At 40.8% G+C, this 18,005-nt stretch overlaps 1 protein-coding gene across 2 annotated transcripts in view; it reads left to right on the top strand.

Annotated features, from left to right (window-relative positions):
* Positions 1–2,849: 2,849 nt before the first annotated feature.
* PLXNB2 (plexin B2) overlaps positions 2,850–18,005 on the top strand; it is a 115,002-nt gene continuing 99,846 nt past the window's right edge. The window contains exon 1 of one of the 2 annotated variants that reach the window (XM_061372944.1): positions 2,850–2,918. Coding sequence is in view for 1 of the 2 variants with exons in the window: in XM_061372943.1 (XP_061228927.1) it covers positions 6,866–6,958 (93 nt within the window). In the remaining variant the exon portion in view is untranslated. Of the gene's footprint in view, positions 2,919–6,850; positions 6,959–18,005 lie in introns of those variants that run through there. The other variant, XM_061372943.1, reaches the window with a different exon arrangement.

The following is an 18,005-nucleotide window of genomic DNA, read 5'->3' as shown; positions in this document are numbered from 1 at the left end:
AGTTTATCATCTGTTTGAAATGGTGGTATTTGAGACACTGACCTAAAGTACAGAGGCGCAGCTGCCTGATGAGCGAGAGGCCACTCGCAGGATGGGGAGGTTGTTTATGGTTGTCCTTCCTCTACTGGGTTATTGACCTCTCCTGATGTTCTTAACTGCTTGACATGACCTTGGTGGTCTTTGTCTTTTTGTCCGAAAGGAGTATTTTGATTTGAAAGGCAGAAATTATTTCATATGAAAGGTGGGAGCAGTTAAGTGCATTCAGATTGTGGTGGGGCAGGATAAGAGCTAAATGTAGTCTAATGACAGTTATCTTCCTTCTGTCATCTGTGGGCTATGGAGGGAAGAAGGAGTTTCCCCTGAAAAGCAGCTCAGGGAAGATTGATTCCTCCTCCAGTAAGTGACCCATGGCAGGACCCTCTCTGTCAAGCCAGTGGAGAGAGAAGAAACAGGAAAATCACCTTCTTATATTGAATTTAGCTTGTGTGAGCATCCCCCTACACACCTGCTCTGTTTGCGCTCATGATTTCTGCCAGCTTTAAAGAACAACCTCCCTATGACATCTAAGTACTTTCGACCTCAGGTCAGTCTGCAAGAGCCTCCAGCTATCAGAAGACCTGTGATAGTTATGTGTATTCCTTGAGTTCAAGCAGTCCATTTTGACTGGCCAGCTGGCCAAACCCATACCATGAAAGACCAGTTCCTGATGGTGTTCTATGCAAAATACTGAAAAAGAGCTACGAGCAGAAGCTAAAAGGAAAAAACAAAACCAAACAAAACCAGGAAGCCTCATGGCAGATGGTACCACCTGTGTCCATCTAAACCTAGCCAAAGCAGTGTGCCATTTAAGTGGAGAAACCTGGAAAATCTGATGACTCAGTCTGAATAAACAGGGAGACAGTGAGTGTGATTTCTGGCTCACGTCCCAAGCATCTTATGAAAAAAGCTTCCTATTTTATAACACAGAAAATTGAGTACAGTTTGGTAGCATCACTCTCTGGCACATTACCAACTACAGACTAAAACGGCTGGTGTACCCATGTAAGAACTGACACATAAGCAGTCTGATGACTCTCTGCCGGTTGCTGGGTTATGGTTGAACCAGTTTTCCCAATAAATAAATTTCTAATGTTATTAGTAGGGCACATACCTTTATTACTGGGAGCATAACTGGCTGGACACAACAGTCAGGGCTGACAGCATTCTATTCTTTTTCTAGGCTCAGCCCCATACTAATTTCCATGCACTTCAGTTGTTGCATCTGCAAAGTTGAGATGTGAACCAACTGTGGAAGGCGTGCCTAAGTCACTGTCCAGCAATGCTTGCAAAAATATCCTAAAAAAAGAGAGGGAACATGGATGCATAAAGGGAACTCCCTCAGTGGGATGAAATCTTGTTTCCTTGCTGACTACCTCCACCTGCTTCCTTCTTGGTTCTTGTTGACAATATCACAATCTTTCACATCCCTTTGCACTTCCTTTTACTTCTGTGTTTCCTTTTCCTTTACATGCTTAAGTTGTGCCAGTTCTGTTCTTCCCTTTCTCATTAAGACATATAAAGAAATCTGCCCTTTCCCTTGGCCCCGAAGTCTAAAGTTTTTTCTGTCCATCTCTTGGCTTGGTGCTTTACTTACACACTCCTCCTATGAATTCCCTCAATCCCAGCCCAAGCCTGCACTCTTCAGTTAGGCCTTATCATGCAGCTAGGGTATAAATATCTCATCCCAGCTCTTCTCCCGTGTCCCTCATCTCGTGATTTTGCTGAGTATCCTGTTTCATTGTCCTGGTGAGGGTGCAGGGTCCCTCAAACAGCTTTTCCCTGGGAAGGGATGAATGTACATAGTCTTAAAGAATGTGCTACCACAGCAACTGGATATGGGGAATCCCATTGGCAGTTAATATTAAATCCCATTGGTCATTAATAAAATAAACTTGATTTAGTGCTGGGCTACCTCAGTGAACACAAAGGGAAAATAAAAGCCCTGCTGATGTTTGTGTCCTACTTCCCTAGGGAACCAGTGTTATGCAAGTCTCAAAGTCAGGTTCAGCTGAGATGAGATGGCTTTGGAAAAAAGGTGGTGGATTTTGCCAGGTGTTTGGGTTTCCCTCCCCTGGGACCTGCCATGTCGTAATAACTTAGTGTGTGTAGCATTGTTCACTGCAAACTGTTTGAATGGGCATCACATGGGTTGCTAAAAAGTAACTGAGAAATGACTGTACGTAAGAAACAGATTGGGGCATTCAGCACGCACTACATCTACTGACTGGGATATTTTTTCAAGGACAGTTGTCATCTTCACATCTTTACAATCTACATGAACCCTTTTTTATCACTTTTTGGCATATGCAGTGATGTTAAGGAGTATCAGATGGTATTTTATCCTTCCCTAGAGGGACAGACACTGTTTCCCTTCTATTCTTAAATGTTTGATTGTGGGAGGTGCTGAGTACTGCCATTGATATTAGTGTGATCAAGCTCTAGCTAGAAAAGTGCCAAATCATACAATACCCCATCTGTAATGCCAGCCATTATCTCTCGTAATATATCAGTTGAGCTTTTAGATCTTCACTAATTAGTTGTACATCTGTGAGCAACTGTCCATCTGATTTATTATCCGAGCAGCTATTGAAATACAGAACATTGCCCAATTTAGCCTCAGGATTGAAAGTTATGGTGTGCTAAAGTTGTGTTTAAAATGTAATAAAATGGACTATATATAAACAAATTACAAGTTTATGGGACACTACAGATGATCTTCAATCAATATTTTAAAGTTCATAAAATTAAGGTGATTGAGCATAGCTTAATGCATATGAATATCTTTTTAATTGCTGCCTTCTTTTATTTAGTAAGAAGACTGAACACTGTCCTGGAAAATAACTTGAGTGTAGTGAAGAAGACTTAGTGGAAAAGTGAATGTAAGTATTTTGCAGCGTGTGTCTATTATATATGTTTGCAAACCATTGACATTGGCGACATTATAAATCACGCTAAATTGGCAGCCTAATTTACCAAAAAAGACCACTTTTAGTATGGCAAGAATGCTGAGTCTGATCATGTTGCATATGTGTGTGAGGTATAAAATGTCTATTATGTGCTTTTCAGTATAGGTCTGTAGGTTATATATACTTAAATGCTTTTAACGGGGCCACGTGCTGTTAGCAATTTGCATGCTTATGAACTGCTTGCAGGAAAAATGTAAACATGAAGTTGCCACTAAGTGCCCTTAAAAGGAAAAAACCCCACTGCTACCCCCATATAAATACTCATGGGAATCCCTAAATTCTGTAATGTGGACACATTTTCCATTTCTAGAGGAATTTAGTCTAACTTCAAATAATGCAGCAGGTTTATAGTATTTTTCTCTATATTCACCCCAAAGATGTGAGTTTATAGTAGAAGAAGATTGCACTGTGGATTGGCAATTCAATTTAGAGTGAAATACGGTGGCTGCAAGTTCCAGGCTAAGTGCATCATTGCTCACTTGAGGTCACTTTTTCAAACCCTGAGTCAATAGTTCTCTAACAATAAGAGCCTTGGTTCATTTTCTAGACCCTTTTGAAACTATTACTTTGCTGGTGAATACACCATTATTTTTCTTAAAGTAACAGCTTTCCCTACCTGTATTTCGTAATAATGTGAACTCCCTAGCTGTCTGCATGAACATGTTTATATGTAGGTACATATTTGTGTGCGAAGCAAAGCCGTATCTCTACAAGTCATACCCCAGGAGGCTTTGAGCAGCTCTGGTGTGCACACTAGCATTAGTCATGAGCTTCAAGCTGCCACAGATTCATTCCAGGATTTTTTCATATCACATTTTTCCCACGACCTCACCTGCCATTTTCCAGAGCATGCCTGATGAGTTTGGAAGCAGCCAACTAAGCCTTTCCAAATGCTGGATAAAGTACAGAATTCATGACTTAGATGTCAAATAGGACAGTGATCCTGTCTTAAATTTCTAACAAGCTGGGGCAGTTTTAACTTTAGCCTTTGGACTTTTATAAACTTGTCTTCTAAAATTACTAACTAACCAATAGTACTGAAACAGTGAGATACTGCAGGAACATTGTGAAATGCTGTCTGGTTTATATAGAGTTGCCTAGTGATACAGGGTTGCTTGAAATGAAGATCATCAGATCTGCCAACACTGAACCTAAGCTAAAGGTTTAGAGACAAGGCTGTGCATTGACTTTCCATGTTTGGCCCAGTTTGAAACCTATATAGGTTTGTAAGATACAAAATGAAAGCCTTAAAGCCTACTGGTGTGTATTGAACAAAACAGAACAAAGTTTTAAGGCATTTACTGGCACCTTCACTTAAGTTGCTTCATGGTCCTAAAAGTGCATCTCATTTGATCTTGTTCATGAACAGTTACACATGGGTGGGATGAGTTTGTACACGTGAAAGTTTTTGTTGAGTTACTTTCACATTATTTTCACCAACCTGATCTTCAGTTGTTTCTCCTGGGAATCCTGGGAAGAAGCACCGTTGTCTTTAGTTCCCTTTTTTTATTTTGTAAAATGAGCAGAGTATTTGGGGGGTTTTTTTGTAGGTTTTTTAGTGCTTGTTTAGCAGGAAAGTGCTGTTTGAGTATGGGTTGAATTGTAAAAGATATCTGCCCAGTTAAAATGTCATTTCATATATGTACGTATGTGAAAACAGATAAAAGACTTGAGGTAGAGCTGTATTTCAGGGAGCAGTGGACTGTTGACAGTGTGAATATTAGGTGGTCGTGAAACTGGCAGGAGAATGAATGCATCCCTGTGGAGATACGGATACTAGCACTTCGTCCCTGATGTTAAAATAAATAAGAAGTGCAGTAGACATTACTTTTCTGATAATTTTGTGCATGTTTAGACTGGGCTTTTAAATGGAAACCTTCTTTATGATCTGGCTCTTGCAGCTATCTGACATTAGTCTATGAAGATGATGTTTAGACTTCTAGGATTATAAACTATTTGCTAAAAAATAGAGCTCATCCCAGAAATGTCCACCTTATTTTCATGATCCAGCCCAGTATCATAAAATTGTTATTTATAAGAACTTGGCTCCTATATAGTAAATGCTATAAATAATTCTCAACAGCTTTTGGATATGATTCTATGATAGCACGGTAAATAAGGCGTAGAGTCACACTGAGTGAGAGAAAAATAAATATTAAAGAGTTACTAGTTCATTAAGTAATGCCTATGCTGTACATAAAATGAGGCAAGGGAAACAGGGAAAAAGTCTCCTATCATAGAGACTATTTTGAAAGATTTGCATAAGAAACTTTAATTCTATTATTTTCTATACATGACAGTCAGTTGAGTTGGAGTCCCTTGAGTTACCTCTGAGACTCATCTTTAGATCCATAGGACTTAAGTCACCAAAACATCAGGTAACATTTGTTGGGTATCTGCTGCATGTCTTGGTGAGAGCAAGATGGGGACTTTGCAAAATGTTCTTATGGAATTTGTGCTGTCATCATCACGAGACCCTAAAGGGCTTTCAACAGGACTGCACAGGGGGTGCATCTGTCTTCATGCCTGTGCCTTCTAGCATCTCTTCCAGTACCTGTGCCCCATCTTCTTTGCCTTTCCCTTTGGCTCCATCTTCCCTGTTTTGTCTGGCTGACAGCAAGGAAAGTACTGCAGCTCCAGGAAAGATAACTCCAGACTACCAGAACAAGTAGCCTGGGACACCAGGTCAGGCTGTAACTACCAACAGTGGCAACCACAGGAAACCCCTCCATAATGATCTCTCAAGAGTGTGCAAGAGCAGCTTATTTGGAGTCTTACACTGCTGTTTTCCCATATGCTATCAAATACAATCTTTTATTTCCCTCTAATCTGGGTTTATATTCACTGGGCCATATAAAGTCCAGATGTCATGCCTTTGCTGCTAGATCTTTGAGACAAGCATGCTCATGGTCAAAGTCCTGCCCTTAGTACTGAGCATGGAATGGCTGGGAGAGAGCTGGGTTCATAGGCCAGCCTTGGCTCTACATCTTTCTTTGGCAGCAGCCAACATATGTGATCTATCTAACAAAAGCATTGCTTAGCTTTGGGCGTATTTCATATCGCTGGCTACAGATGAACCTGTAATAGAGTTTTGTCCATATGTTGGCACTTTTCCTTCTATGGAGAAATGAGGCCATGCTTTACCAGTAGGTGCAGTACTTGAATATTTGCAATGCGTTATAAACTTCTCACACTTCACTTTGAGACCTGCCTTGTAAAAAATAGTAGGTTAGTTATAAAAAGGTGGTTTATTGAGGAGGTGTCCTTTCTCTTTACATTCAGTAACATTTGACCTAAGTCTACAGGTCTGGCTGCGAGACCTGCAGGAGAGAATTCTTGCAACAAAATTTAGAGGTATCCATTGAAAAACAGATCTGCATGTCAGTCTTTCTCATGTTTCTCTGAAAGAGTCTCCTGGGGAATACATAGGAAAACAAACAGTAGATTCTTTACCATTTTAGGAGAGGGATGGATCCAACTTCAAAATACTGGCTATTTTAAATGCAAAACCATCCTTCTTTAATTAATACTTGGCAAAGCATTTTAAATATTAGCTAATTCTCATGACACACCTGTCAGGTAAGTAAAAATTATATCCATTTATAGCCCAGGAAGCTGAAATGCTTTCTAACATCAGCATTTTCTCAAATGCTACCTAGCTAATTCACTGAAATAACTAGTCTAATTCTCAGAGGTTCTGCATATTTAGTTTTCCTAAATTATACTTGGAGCTCAAGCGTATTTACACTTTTGAAACTGAGGGCAAGTATTTTGGTACAGAAATGCTGAACCCAAGGCATCCACACTTGAGGCTTTTCCCAAACTTAGGCATCCCTACAAGGTCTAGAGCTGGAACTTGAATGCAGTTGATTCCCAGGCTGGATTTGGGGTCCTGCACTGCCCAGCTCTCAGAGCTTAAGGCAAAGGGTTGTTTCTCAGAGGAGCTGCAAGAGGTATGAGATATGGATGGGCTTGGGAGGGTCAGGCTTTAGAGATGTTTTTGCAGGAGGGTGTGTGTAGAAGGGGTGCATAGAGAGGGAGAGGGTGCATGAAGTGGGAAGAAACATTGCATGTGATGGCAGTGAATTTTTCTGTCTCCTCCCATGGCTCCCATTAGAGATGCAGGTTATTTCTTGTTATTTCTGTCATGGCTCTTTCTCCTTTTGTTAAAGCATCAGCAGAGTGGTATAATTGGGCTGGAGGACAAATTTTTTGCTGCCCTGTTGAGCAACAACTGAAAGGAGAGGGGATTTTGTACAAGTGCTGTCTTCCCTTCAGTATGCAGCGCAACTTGTTTCCAAGCGGTGTTTTAGTTGGAGCAGTGGTGGTGTTCAAATGCCTGCTTTGTCTGTGCAAACAGTTTTTGTAACCTGTTTGCTCCGTTTGCTGTGGCAATGCCCAGCTCTGAATACAGCACAGAACCTAAGGATGGCGTCACTCCGTCCCAGTCTGTTCTCCTTGCAGGAGCAGGTGGGAACAGACAAAACCACAGCCAAAGGCCGTCGATGGATTGGCACTTAAAGGAGGGAAAAGCCTAGGCTACAGAAAGGGGTCTCAATGATTGAACAGCCTGGAGCAGGCGTGCAGGGCTGAATTAGGAGCTGGAATTGTTCGGCTTTCAAATTCAGAGGACTTGTTTGCTGTCTTGGCCCTGCTCAGAGTGAATAACTGCTACTGCTAATCACAAAGCCCAAAACAGAGTGAAGGTTTCAAACCAGAAAATGATGACTCACCCTCCCTTCTCCCCCCTCCCCAGTTACAGTCCCCTCTAAACCACTTTACCTCACCAAAGCCCTAGTGGCTTTTCACTTATAAATAATCATGTGTTTGAAATGTTAAAATGTGTAGGCAGGGATTAAAAGGATATGTGATGCTCCAGCATTAAAACAGTGCAGACTTCTGCAAGGGAATTGTGAAGGAAAATTAAAATGTAGTTATTTTTGGCAAGGGCTGCTGCATCCTGGGGAGATCAAGAGAAGCAAAAAAGCAGTTTACCCAACCCTAGTGAAACAGAGTAGAAAAGCTGGGTGCAGTAAAATAGGGCTTCACATCAGTTCTTTGTTCTATTAGAGCCAGATTTGAAGGTCTGTGGTTATCTCAATCTGGGGGAAATGCAGGGAGGAGATGCACTGAGAAATTCCTTTTGAAGCTATCAATATAAGCTGTCCTCCTTTTCCTCCTGTAAAGGCTGGTGAATACAACTGCTTGATTGTCACTCAAACTATAACAGGTTTCTTCCTTCTCCTAGTCCATTGTGGGACTGAGAGGCAGATGGACCCCCGTAACACTCTCAGCTCAGTATGTCAGCCCACAGGATTTTACAGAATAAGCAGGTTGTGGTGCCCATTTGGGGTATTAGTCTGTATTCTCACAGAAGTTAGAATATTGGCACTGAGTTTCTTGTTGTGTCTGGCAATAAAAATTGACAATTGTCCGTGCTTAGAAAAAGAAGTGCGTTACAGACTTAGAGGGAACTGCTGTAAATCAGTCGTGAGCATCAACCCTAGCATTGATTTTAGGGTTTTAATATGATTTTTAGTGTCATTCTCAGATGCTTTTTTAGCTTTGTCTCCATAAACCTTTGATCCCTGGCCAAAGTGAAGCTTTTCATGGGACTGCCAATGTTGGAGTCAGGGAAATCAGCCTCCTTGCCCCCCTTCTTTTAGGTGAGTGAACAGTACCAGTGTGAACAGGCACAGATAAGGGCACTGTTCTGCCTCTTTTCTTGCTCAGGATCTTGCTGCTATGTGCTGTTGGCAGCTATGCCAGCAGCAACTGTGCAATTACTAATAAATGTACAGTTTTAGGAGGCCCCCATTCATTTCAGGTCTAATTAATTTCTGACATACACTCTGAGCCTACAGCCTGGCTGAAGTGGTGTCATGGATCTCTCTATAGCTAGCAGTTTGAGGACCTCTGCTCCATTCCTGCCCTGCATCCTCTTGCTTCAGGATAGCGGTGATGTTTAAGCAGTTGTCTTTGGTGAACTGGTATGTTTCCATTTGCTAAATGGAAATGGTTTGCATTAGTGTGCCGATTTGTATGGAATATGCCACCTCCACTGTTCTTAACCTTTGCTGTTACTTTTGTTCTAGCAAACATGGAAAACTGCCCTATGCTTTTAGGGTGCTACCTTTTAATGCTGTTTGCATGAACCTGTTTATAAGCCCAGCTTGTGTTCTTGTTTTGTTTTTCTCTCTGCTTTAATGCATTTAAGTGTATTAGTTGAGAAATATCTCTATAATAATCTTTAGGTCATTTAATCTTACATTTAATTAAAGGATTTAACAAGAATAAAGGTAAGAATTAAATACTTGCCTGCTTAATATTTTTTTTTAGGGCTAAATTCAAGGCAAGCCTCAACCTTATTTGTTAGAGTTAATGCAGTACATGCAAAAGACATTCTATTTAAAAGTAACTGTTCTTTTGGACAGCTAAACAATAGTCTAGTGTCCTGTCACTGCAGCACTCAATCTGATCAAGCACAATGTCATGAAGTAATGTCAAGACGTAAACACATCTAGTTTTAGGTAGGAAATTTCTCATTGTCAGTCAGTAAGCCAATGACTTCATAAACAGAAGTCTTTCAGGGATACACAAAATACAGTCTTGTTTACCCTTGCAGGTTTTCCTTACAATTGCATCAGTTTAATTTGTGACTAGTTAAATGCATTGTATTAAATTACAGTTCCTGGAAACTTCTGAGTTTGTGAAACATCACAGCTCTTGTGTTTATACACAGCTGGGGTTTCTTTACAATGTGTCTGGAAATTTCCAGACACCCAAAGGGACCTGCCACGGTTTGCTTCAAAGCTAGATCTGTGTTTTCAAAAAGCAGGGGGTTTAGAGCTTGTGCTTTTGTTCTTGTTGTTGTTGTTTTGAACCTGGAGAAAGAGTGATTGTGCTGGCTCCATGGAGGAAGCAGAAGGTGGGCATTGCTCTGAGAGCTCTGGCTAGCTATTTTTCATATATAAAGAGAGCTATGTTTAACTCTATTTCTAAAAAATACAGTATTTGTTTCCCTCATGTGGGAATGATGACTTCACAAATCATAGTACCTGTTACAGGCAACGTTATGGGGATTTGTACTTTGACATCCTCTTCTTACCTTCCTTTCTTGAGCTGTTTTCTGCTGAGAACCTTTTGCTGCACGTCAGAGAAGTCCTGAGGACACCACAGGGGATGACAGAGGACCCTCACTACGAACAGAAACCTGGGACACAGTTTTGGCATCCTCTGAATCAGTTCCACATCCAAAAGTCTTCAGGTTAGGCTACTGGCCATTTGGCTCTTCAGGGTACTCAGAGAGGGAAAAAAAAGGTCACAATACCTTTTCCAATGTAGTGATCAGAAACATATAGTACAGCTGATGTCAGGGGTGGTGGAGCAGCTTCCTGAAGTCCTGTAGCACTTCTTATAGTCAGCATCTTTAGAAAGCATGAGCTATATCCTTCTGTACAGGAGAAAATATGTACTTTGGTCTCAGCTCTGTAGTGGCATTGACGGCCAGTGTTCATTAGAGGCATCCAGAAATGGAGTGACTGTAGAGAGGTCTGCTTGGTCACAAACCCAAGGAGATCCTGTTAAAAGGCCAGGGTGGTGCTAGGAAAAGAAGGTCTGTGTGGTCTGTAACCCAGGCATAAGCTGATCCATTGCATTCCCAGGTTTTTCATACCCTTGAGTGAACTTATATCAGGCCATCCATCCATATGGGAATTCTTTGGTTGATTGACTTGAAAGATATATTGGATAGCATTTTTTATAGTGGTCCAAGCTGCAAGATATGGATTTTACCTGTTGTATAAATATTTGTGGTGCTGCCCTAGGTTTGCTTTGCCAGATGCGTATGCTTCCTTATTGAGCTGCGCCACATGGGAATGTTCTACCTGTTCATGATTACAGATGTTGCCTAAAGGAGCTCTATGCAAAGAAGTTATCTCTCCTAAGGGAGGTTTATGTGAGCAAAGCATTTACAGCTGGGGGGCATGCTATGCTGAGAGAAACTGGTTTTGGAAAATATGTCTTTGAAGTATATACAGGACCAGGAGGAAAAGAACAAGTAAATAATGTAGATGGGGAATGGAAATAAAAAAAAATAAAGAAAGGAAGATGTTCCAAATACATCTATTTTGCAAAACTTGAGCAAAATTAAATAAGCCAACATTAGTGTAAGCAAATGTGGTACCCTGAAAATAGTCATCATATAGGAAAGATGGTGTTTATTCTCACAAAAGAAGAATGAGCAGAGATAACATCTTCTCACAGCAAGCCTGTCTGTCTGTTGTCTTTAGCAAGGCAAGAGGCACAATTTCTTTTTTTCAGTTGCAGGAAGCCTACTGAAGGTGTTTTACCTAAGTTGTGTCAGGACAAGTTTATACAGTCGTTTTATTGGGTACCAGTCCATGCTATTGTTGAACAAGGTGGGTTAGTTCCCCATTCTCCCCTAGCTGCTTGATTCTGCCACTTTCATGGGTGGCATAAGTATGCGTGCAGCCAAATCTGAAGCCTAAGCAAGAGCTGAAAACTAGCCTGGCCGGGAGCTGAAAAATGGGTAGTTTTTGCCATAACAGCTCCATGAGAGTCTTCTCACCACCTCTTGCATGACACTACCAGCCCAAAACAGGGACTTCCCTTTTAGAGCAAGGGACTACTGCACTTAGACACAGCATAGATTCTCTCTAGTGGTGCACTAGGTATCAACTTTTTTTGCCCAGCTGTTAGGCAAAGCGTAACGTTTACCCAAGATCTTTCTTTTAAATTAGTAGCAGGACAACCTGTAGAAGGAGGGGCAAGCTGCTTGCTGTCATATTCACGCAATAAAGCTGAAACTCTGACCTTGTGGGACAGTAGAGGAAAAAGGAAGTGTCCCAAGTGGGGTATTAGGCTTGCTGTGATCTTCTTCACATGTCTGTTAAGCAGCTGCAAAAGCCTTCCCTGTAACTCCAATTGCTGAATAACTGGGGAGAGGAAAGGGAAGGGGCAAGGGGGGAGGAGGCACATTTGATGTTTTATGATGTTTTTGAGGCAAGGATTTCTGCAGTGATGCTCCCTGTCTTGTTCTGCCAACTCCTTTACTGAAGTTGAATTACATTTATTGTCTTCAGCATTCATCTAATACATCTAACATTCTCAGGCAAGGTAAATATCTGACATCCCCTGTGTAGTTAATTCTTCCCCATGCTTTAAAGATTTGTGGTAACCTTGTAAAATATTGTCATACAAGTAGTGGGTGGGAGAGTACATGCTGTTACAGTAAGAAAAATAGAGCCTTTTAACTAAATTCCCTAAGCAGCTGCACGTTACAGCATACCACTATGTTTTCTGGTGTGGCTGGAATTGTACTACGGTCTCAATTTTCCATTCACTGGCCTTGAAAAAGGCATAAGCATCTGAGAGACAGAAATCAGTACAAATTGATCTCATAAGTGCAAATTTTATGACAATTCTTGTCTGACATGTGTGATCTTGATAAGTTAGATTGCAAAATTACTTTATTCACAACAAGTTTGCTTTCATTATGGGTGAAATATGCAAAATAATATCTAAATAAAGACTAAGTTAAGCTGTTAAATGCTGGTTTCATGAGTAATCAGACATTTTATGGTTTGTGCTTTGATTTGAAGGCTGTCTGTCAGGCTTCATCTTTATTTGTGGTAAATAAAACCTCTTCCCTGAAGGGATCAAGGTATGATCTCATAGGAACCATAATATTATTGCCTACCACAATCAGTGATTTTGTAGGGATCTCGTTTAAGTTCAAATTCTTTCCTTGCAATTGAGCAGAAATACCAGTATATGCTGGAAATAAATCAGTCACTGTTAGAGGGGATCAAGAAAGATTAAAATACAGGGAGGCTGCTCAAGGCAGGTGTCAGCGTCTTTTGGGAGAAAAGGAGCTAAAGATGGAAAGATAAATACCAAAGACTGTCGTTGGGTCTCTCCCGCAGTCCTTCCTCCAGCCAGAAGCTGTTCATCCTGTGCTAGTTTGAAAACTAGAGAGGTGATAGCCTGGGGAAGCACAAATTCACTCAGTGAGTGGATAGCAAAGGAAGACTAACTGAAGGACCCAAGTGAGGAGAGGCACACTTGTAAACTCTTGTGCATCATGCGAATGGATACTCAGGCATTATACTCCACATGACCCTGTCTATGTCCATAGTCAACGGGACTGTGCAAACATGAATATGCTGAAGAAACCAAAGCTCTGTAAGCTTCCTGTCAGCAGGTGACCTTCCACGGTGATGAGCGTCAGGCAGTAGTCCAAAGGCAGCAAGTAAAGTGCTGCCCGTGGTCATAAGCGACAGACCACATCAAATTTTGTGGGCAGGGACAGAACAAGACTCTGAAGTTATGTTTGCTGTGCCAAACTTGAAAGCTTTGATGGAAGTTAAAGCAGATCTGACTGAAAAGCTCTGCTCATCTGGGAAGAGGCAGCTTTCCATAACATGATGAAGTTTTTATATTAGGGTCTAATAGATGATGATGTGGAGAGGACTAACGAAGTCTTGTAACAGTAATAAGCTAAGGTAGGAACATAGAGAATATAATTTATTTTGGGAAAAGAAACTACCATGCACAAGTAGCTGAGCATCAAGCTGTGTGGAGCTAAGTGAGCTCAGAGCTTTTAGGCACAAAAGGGCCTGGCACTGTCTGATAATAAGCTCTGACTGAAACATGCTGCCTAATGGCGAAACATTGATTGACTCTCATTTAGTATTATTTCTGGACTGTGGCATATCTGACATGCCCCAGATTTTCAATTTTGGTGTCTCTTCTTGCTGGTTTATCTGTGTATGGCCATGATAACACAGCACTTTTGTAGGGGAGGAGTGAAAGTACCATACAATAGGTTTATCAGCTATACATCAAGATTGTGCACTACTCGACAGAGTGTTGTTTTCACGTTCACACAAATGCAGTTCCCTTTTGTTGAGAATGCAGTAAGAGTATAACTGCCATAAGGACCAACAGATGATGTAAAGTATTTGGTGAAAATTTAAATTGCTCAAATAGTTAAGAATTGTTGTATTAACTGTTTTAATGGAATAATGAAATGTAATGTTCTAAAAAGTAAATATCAGATTCTAGCTATCTAGCCATCTGTTGCTGCTCTACAGTGTTACATTATTAAAGGCATCTCTGTCTTTTTATCTGCTTATTTATCCCTTATTCTCTGTCCTTACTGCACAAACCTGGATTTTCACAGTACAGAGGCTGAGGATTTACCCTCTGCCAAATAGTGATCCACGAGCTGAGTCAGGGTTAGAAATTCTTGGGTTTATTCCATAGACCATCCTGGTTTAGAGTTGGGACTATGAAGACTGTGCTTCTTTACTACAGACGACTCAGTTCTAAAAATAACTATTTTCTGAGAGCTTCTGTATGAAAGTGTGCATGAATGCTTATTACATACAGTTCCCCTGTTGCTTTTGCTTGGGTGTCATTTCTTTGTCCTGCTTTGGTTCCCTCTGAGTTTTGAGCTGAGCTCTCAGGGGATGAGCATGCTGGAGATCACCATGGCAACACTCCAAAAAATGCACAGTGCAGGTGCCAGGCTTTGCTGCCGTTATCCCTGAGAGAGCTCTGATGATCTGTGGACTTGCAGACTTATTTGGGAGCTACGAGGGGAGGCTGAGTTGGTGGCTGAGAGCTGGGGAAACCATGCCTATTAAAAGCGTTTCCTATGTAAATTGTGGGGTTCTGGATACTGTTTGCTGATGTACAGCACTAGCATCCAGCATTTTCATAGCTTACTGCTGAGATTTCCCTTAGCAGACTGTAAACCCTCTTTTTTTTTTTCTTCCACAGAATTCTAATATTAGTCTCTTGTGTCCTAGCTCTTCCCATTTTCACTCAAGACTACTATGGGAGCCATGGTAAAAGCTTAAAGATGCTTGATGATAAAACATGTCATAAAGATTATGATGCAGATTTTAAGAGTACCCCTGCTGTTCCCAAATCTTTTTTCACGAGAAAAAGAAAACATTCAAACAAGAGCTATCTTATAGATGAATATTTCACGGCAGTGGTTGGGAGAGAATGGGTTCTCTGCAGCAGCAAGAAATAATGGAAACTGGATAAAAGTGTATTGCCTTCTCAGACAAGGATTAGGGACTCCGGGCTGTGTTCTGACAGGGGAAATATGACATTGAAGTCTTGTTTTACATCATCGAAGTAAGTATTGCATATCCCGGTACATGACGGGGGTAAAGGGGGGATGTTTGTGGGTTTTCTGGCCAACCAGCCATAAGGCTACACCACCAGAAGGACACGGGCTCATAATGCTCAGAGCAGTGAGTAGTTCAAGCATGACCAGCAGGCTTGAATAAGGTGCCTCCACTTCCAGTTACTGCTAAGTCCATGAGAGCAAAATACGTTAACAAGCAGGATGCAGAGCAGGAATGTTAAAAATAGTTGGCAAGGACTTCTTGAGAGAAAAATGTATTTGAAACCTTCCTTTCTAGGGGTTTTCCCAGTCCTATTTGTGGATGCATAGAGGTCAGTACTCAAGTTAAACTGAAAGGAGCTCAGATTACCACTCTGAAAATGGGAATTCATCATTTCATTCATCAGTGGGTAAAATGCCCAAGCTGGTGCTGTGCCAGGAGCCCAGATCACACAGGCAACTCTGTGCCCTAAAAGTCAGGTTTCCCTCAGTCTGTTCCTATAAATGTAGAAGCATTTCTTGTGAGCACTGGATCAGGGAGCCCTGCTTCAGGCAATGACATCTGGTAGCAAAGCATTAGAGATGGGTGTGGGTGCACTGAACAGCCTGAATTGAGATTTCCCAACAGAGCTACTATACGAACACTGCTGTTATCCACGTGCTCCCATCCTCCACTGCCTCCAGCCAAGGGTGTGCATTTCTTCCTGAATATAGAAGATCTCTGCCTCTAAGTGCAGAGACCCCCATTGCTGTGTTTAAGTGCTTGAAATCTGGATTCAGTTTCTACTGGAGTTAAGTATAATAATGTTTAGTCTGAGGTTCTCAAGACAGGCTTGAGCATGAGAAAAAGAGCAGGACTGCTGAGTGCTGACAGGGTAAAGGTAGTTCAACTTCTGTAGAATCCAGAATTTGGGGGATTTTGTGGGAAAAAGTATGAAACTAATAGTATACATAACCAGAAGTTGTCAGAATGGCACTCTGGTATGGCAAACCTTAGGAAAGTTACTTCAATTTTTTGTCATTATAGTGCTAAGAATGGTTTATTTCAGCTAACTGTTAACATGGAATAAATTGTCCAATTTCCCTTCAAGGCCGATTAATTAAATAAACTCACACATGCCTTTTTGAAAGAAGCAGTAAAATTATAAGTGGTGCCACATATTTTAACTTATTCATAGAGAACAGAACTTCAGCAGATCAAGAGGTGTTGAAACATTCCTGTAAATGCTGGCCAAAGAATCCAGCACTCTTTAAGACTAACTGAAGAGAAACAAAGTTCATGGATTATTATGGGTTTTGTGTTTAAAGTTCAAATTTTTAAAATAGGACTGAAAAAAGTATATTTGTACATTTTGCAAGAATTACATCTCCAAGATTTCATCGAGATAAGACATCTTAAAACAATGCTAAAAAAAAGTACTTACTGGTGGTGATGTGGTTCTAAGCAGCCCCTGAACTCCAAATGTAGTTGGCAAGGATGCCATAAGTCAAGAAATGTTGTATCCAAGCCCTATTTTGTAACTGTAACTCTAGGAGAAAAGTATGGAGGTTATGTAGGTGACCTCTCTGACAGAATGCATAATGTAAACAGGATAAAATGATTTGGAGCTCATGGAATCTGAACATGAACAAAGTTTTAAGAACTGCTGACTTCCTACTACAACTTCTAGCATCAGCATTAATCAAATCCAATGTATTTATCTTCCTCTGCCATTCGGACTAAAATTAGATTGCTTACTTTTCTAAGCAAGCTAATGGAACGGTTATTTACTGCTTACTTCTACCAGGCAGAAAGAACCTAGTCAAGAATCAACTTGTTTCTTTCGCCTCTAAAGCACGATTATTAGAATAGTGGTAAGACTATTATCGCTTTATAGAAAAGTTTCTCCTAGATGAGAAAGTGAGACATTTAGCTCAAAGGGACTTCTGAGTCCTTTCCTGTGCTGAGATGTATAGCTCTCTTGAGGCACACAGTGCTTGATTCTGCCAGTTCCTGAGGGCTCTGCAGAGAAAAGAGAGCAAAAATATCTTCAGAAGCTTTCCCAGAAAACCTGGTTTCGGTGCTGACCAGGATTAATGCTCTGTGTTGTTTGTTATAAGTCCATTTGTTCCTAAAAATGTAAATGTCTTATCCTTGAGGTTCTTGCCTAACTCATTATTTGAATGTGTCTTGACTTTGATGTGGAAAAGCAATTTCTGTCGTGTATGAAAGCTATTGGAAAAATACATTTTGCAGCTCATTTAGTGAAAGAAGTCTTCAGTTCAGCCCCGTTTCCCTACCTCAGCCCTGTTGTTCCTAATGATGCATTCACCTAGCAAATCCAGACCTTGAAGAGAATAATGCAGTAGGTAACACTTTTAATCAGTATAGGAAATATGAAACAGCAGGGAATGAATTTCCAACTGTGCAAACAAGGAAAAAAAAAGGAAAAATGTGAAAGCTGTTTTTTTACATTTCTTTCTCCTCAGATTGGTCATACCTATGGGGCTTTTATGGTGCCACAGTTGCATACTTATCAATAATTGTTTCCTAATTCTGCTCCATTTCTGCACTGAAGTAGTATAAAATGTTGAGCTCCATGCAGCCAGTCAATTTTCAAGATCCCATGTGGACAACAGAAACCAGTGTGCTGTTAGTAATCTGTTAAAAGGATAATTTTCCTCTTGTATCGGTGTTTAATTGGACGGAATCTCAAATCTTAATAGTACCTACATTGCCTAAGTACCATTCTCCTTGAGGTGTGACAATGGATGGGAAAGAGCTGCTTATTTGAACAGGAACCTTCTCTGTAATTAGTTCAAACTGTACCTGAAGGGGGAGAAAAGAAGTTTAC

The sequence above is a fragment of the Neopsephotus bourkii genome, unplaced genomic scaffold (assembly GCF_033783945.1).
Source record: "Neopsephotus bourkii isolate Nb327-2 ecotype Australia unplaced genomic scaffold, CSIRO-AGI_Nbou_v1 NB_1624, whole genome shotgun sequence".
Taxonomy (NCBI): domain Eukaryota; kingdom Metazoa; phylum Chordata; class Aves; order Psittaciformes; family Psittacidae; genus Neopsephotus; species Neopsephotus bourkii.
Note: the sequence above shows the minus strand (reverse complement) of the source record. Positions and strands in the feature narration are given on the sequence as shown.